Source organism: Gossypium hirsutum, chromosome A01 (genome assembly GCF_007990345.1).
Source record: "Gossypium hirsutum isolate 1008001.06 chromosome A01, Gossypium_hirsutum_v2.1, whole genome shotgun sequence".
NCBI lineage: Eukaryota > Viridiplantae > Streptophyta > Magnoliopsida > Malvales > Malvaceae > Gossypium > Gossypium hirsutum.
The window spans coordinates 16,809,931-16,813,199 of NC_053424.1; the positions used below are offsets into that span (position 1 = coordinate 16,809,931).

Sequence of the window (3,269 nt, forward strand, 5' to 3'; positions counted from 1 at the left end):
AATCACCAATTTCAAAGGAAATAAATAATAAGCCAAAAAAATGGTAAAAAATGAAACTAGCTTTGCTGGATGCAGGTGCAATAAATAATAATTATTTGTATAAAAAATAAAAAATAATTATTATGGTTATTTTGGAATTATAGATATTTAGTAACCTACCTGGCTCTCCTATTTTCCTTTTTTTTGCTTTCTCGAAATGGTATCTCCAATTCAGGTCATGATCCTTGTGGTCTTTCTTGCATTCATACATATATAATGTACATTCAATTAGTTTTATAAAATTGCAAAACTATATGTACTATTGGTAATTTAACACTAATATAAATTTACTTTATCACCGAAGTTTTGCATTTATTTGATATTTTTTTCATATCAATTTAAAATATATATAATGTCTAAATCTTTTTATATCAAATAAGAAATTAAATATTTTCATTTATATGTACTTAACGGGTATAATATATTTAAATTAATATAAAATTAAATTAATTGTATAATCCTTCTCTCTGTCTCCATATATATATTAAGAGAGTATTAGTTGTGGTTGAATAATCTGATATGTGAGTGGAGAAAAACAGAAGAAAGTGCTGGTTTTCTTTGAAAGATCATAATTGAGAAGAGTTCAGTTGGAAGAAAGCAGATATGGGGAAAGGAAGAGCTCCGTGTTGCGATAAAGACAAAGTGAAGAGAGGTCCATGGAGTCCCCAAGAGGACTTGAGGCTTATCACTTTTATTCAGAAACATGGCCATGAAAACTGGAGAGCTCTCCCTAAACAAGCCGGTTTGTCTCTTCTCTCTCTCTCTCTCTCTGTGAAAAAATCAACATTTTTTTCTGGTTCTCTTCTGCTTGTTGAATTAACCAATGGAATTCATATTTGTTTCAATACTGCCAACAAAGTTTTAAACTCCTAACTCAGTTTTCTTCAATGGTCATCACCTATTGCTCTGTTCTGCTTTCTCTTCATTGATCCCATTCTCACTTTTGTTGGTCTTTTAACCAAGTTTACAAACCACCCTTTTGTTCAATTCTCTCAATTTTCCATATGAACAAAGAAGGTTGCAGATTAATCTGCAAAGCTTTTGCTGTTTTGTCTGAAAAAGTTGTGGGCACTCTTGCTGGTTACTGTTTTTCCAGGAAATGATTAGTTGGCAAATCTGCAATGAAGTAATTGTTCAAATCCAAATTTCTTATCAATTGTCAACCTTAGAATTTAAAAAGATTCTGATACAGTGAAATGTTTCTTTGTAAAAAAAAGCTCAGAATCACCCCATTTAACAATATGAGCATACATGTAATGTATGCATGCATGCCATTATGTGAACCGCTTAAATTAATTCATCAATATTAGTTGAAAGAAATGTTTGGATTTGTTTTGGTAAGAGCTATGAAGTTTGATTTTGACATAATTTTTATATATTTTTCTAAATTTCCTTTTGTTGTTGGTGTTTGGCCAATTTTGTTGAAATGACACTGTCAATGCGGGAATATACTTTTCCTTTGTTTTTTAATGTTCCACCTAAAATATTGTGGCAGCTTAACAAATAACAATTAAGTGTCAAAATCAGATTTTTACAAGGCCTCTACTTGCTAATTCTTTCTTCCATTTTGTTTTACATTCAAAAGTTGAAGAATTACTGAACCAAGAACTTAGCCGAATTGGTTCATGAAGTCCCCCTTAAAAGGCCATTCAAAATTCGATCCCCAATTGCAGATCAGATAAAACAATGAACTGATTTCTTATTATTTTAATGCAAACTTGTGACATCTTAACACACTATGAATTTCTTGTTTTGCTTTCCCTTTCTGATATGTGCATCCCAACACACACAAAGTTATGTATCTTACTTATATAATCTTTCAATAGGTGAAAATCTGGGGGCAAAAACATTGAACTGTCATCATTGTTTCTGTCACTATCTCGACAGATAAACAGGACATTTGAACAAGTTTAACATATAATTTTCAAGAGTTCACAGTCTTTGTTTGGTTTATGCTGTAGGGCTACTGAGATGTGGAAAGAGTTGCCGTTTAAGATGGATTAATTACCTGAGACCAGATGTCAAAAGAGGGAACTTCAGCAAAGAGGAAGAAGAAACTATAATAAGATTACATGAGACTTTGGGAAATAAGTGAGTTTCAAATTAGAAAATAGGCTTTTATCTGACGTAAGTTTTGGGTATCTTAATTGCTTATGTTACAGTTATATTAATTTCCCAGGTGGTCCAAAATTGCATCACATTTAGCGGGAAGAACCGACAATGAGATAAAGAATGTGTGGAACACTCATTTGAAAAAGAGATTGGCTCCAAAGAATGGGAAGATTCCTCAAAATGATCAATCCAAAGAAACTTGTATGGTCTCATCATCATGCTCTTCCATTACATTTGTGTCATCACCATGTGGCAAAAGAAACTTAGAGGTTGAACTTGAGCAACAATGGCATGAAGGGTCTCCAAGCAAAAAGCCCAGAGAGGGATTTCCTGTATCAGACAAAGCAGAAGACTTCAAAACTGAGGTACCAAGCCATAACAGCGGACCATTTGAGGAACCAAAAGAGTTTCCAAGTTCATCAATCTCTTCCAGCAACTCCAACATCACCAATTCCAGTCAGGTTAATGTTCCAAACCCGGAAAATCATGGAGATTCACTGTTAAACTTCATTGGAGTTTATGATTGGGAGAACAACACATCAGAGGAAGTGAACAAACCAGAGATCCTAAATAATGCATTTGATATCCCATTGGAGTCTGATTCAGACTTTTGGGACATGTTGGATAGCTTAGGATCATTCCAGCCTGATGAGATCCAATCAAATGAAGTTGAAGGCAACCAGAGCCCAGATTTTGGAGAAGAATACAGTAAAGAAAATGAAAATAACAAGTGGTTGCAGTACTTGGAAATTGAACTTGGTCTGGAAGTAACCAAAAATGAAAATCATAACAATTTGTCAAACACCGCTGCTGAGCCACTGGTTCCTGAGATGTATGACATGCTACTGAAGCCATAAGCTGATATGGGCATAAGTCATTATCACATTCTGAATCAAATTCAAAACTGCAGTTTGACTATACTTTTGTCATAAATTTAGTAGGCTTTCCTAACTTGATCCATTAAATTAGGTCTTTTAGATGTATGATAGATTAAACTTTAAAAATATATATTCATCTCATCTTTTATCATTCCATTGTTGATTAAGTCATACCCTACCAAAATTTTCTCAATTTCCAAGCAAATGGCCATTGATGGGTAGGTGATGTTATCCACTGCC

The 3,269-nt window shown here is 33.4% G+C and overlaps 1 protein-coding gene across 1 annotated transcript; it reads left to right on the forward strand.

The window, feature by feature from the left end:
* The first annotated feature begins 535 nt into the window (after window positions 1–535).
* LOC107917117 (transcription factor MYB63) lies at window positions 536–3,269 on the forward strand. The gene is made up of 3 exons (XM_016846501.2): window positions 536–781; window positions 2,001–2,130; window positions 2,219–3,269. The coding sequence occupies exons 1-3, from the start codon at window positions 643–645 to the stop codon at window positions 3,006–3,008; spliced, it is 1,059 nt and encodes a 352-aa protein (XP_016701990.1). The 5' UTR covers window positions 536–642; the 3' UTR covers window positions 3,009–3,269.

Coding starts and splice junctions, on each gene's coding strand:
- LOC107917117 (XM_016846501.2), top strand. CDS start 643: ATGGGGAAAGGAAGAGCTCCGTGTTGCGATAAAGACAAAGTGAAGAGA. Junction 782..2,000: donor AGCTCTCCCTAAACAAGCCG/GTTTGTCTCTTC, acceptor TTTATGCTGTAG/GGCTACTGAGATGTGGAAAG. Junction 2,131..2,218: donor CATGAGACTTTGGGAAATAA/GTGAGTTTCAAA, acceptor TTAATTTCCCAG/GTGGTCCAAAATTGCATCAC.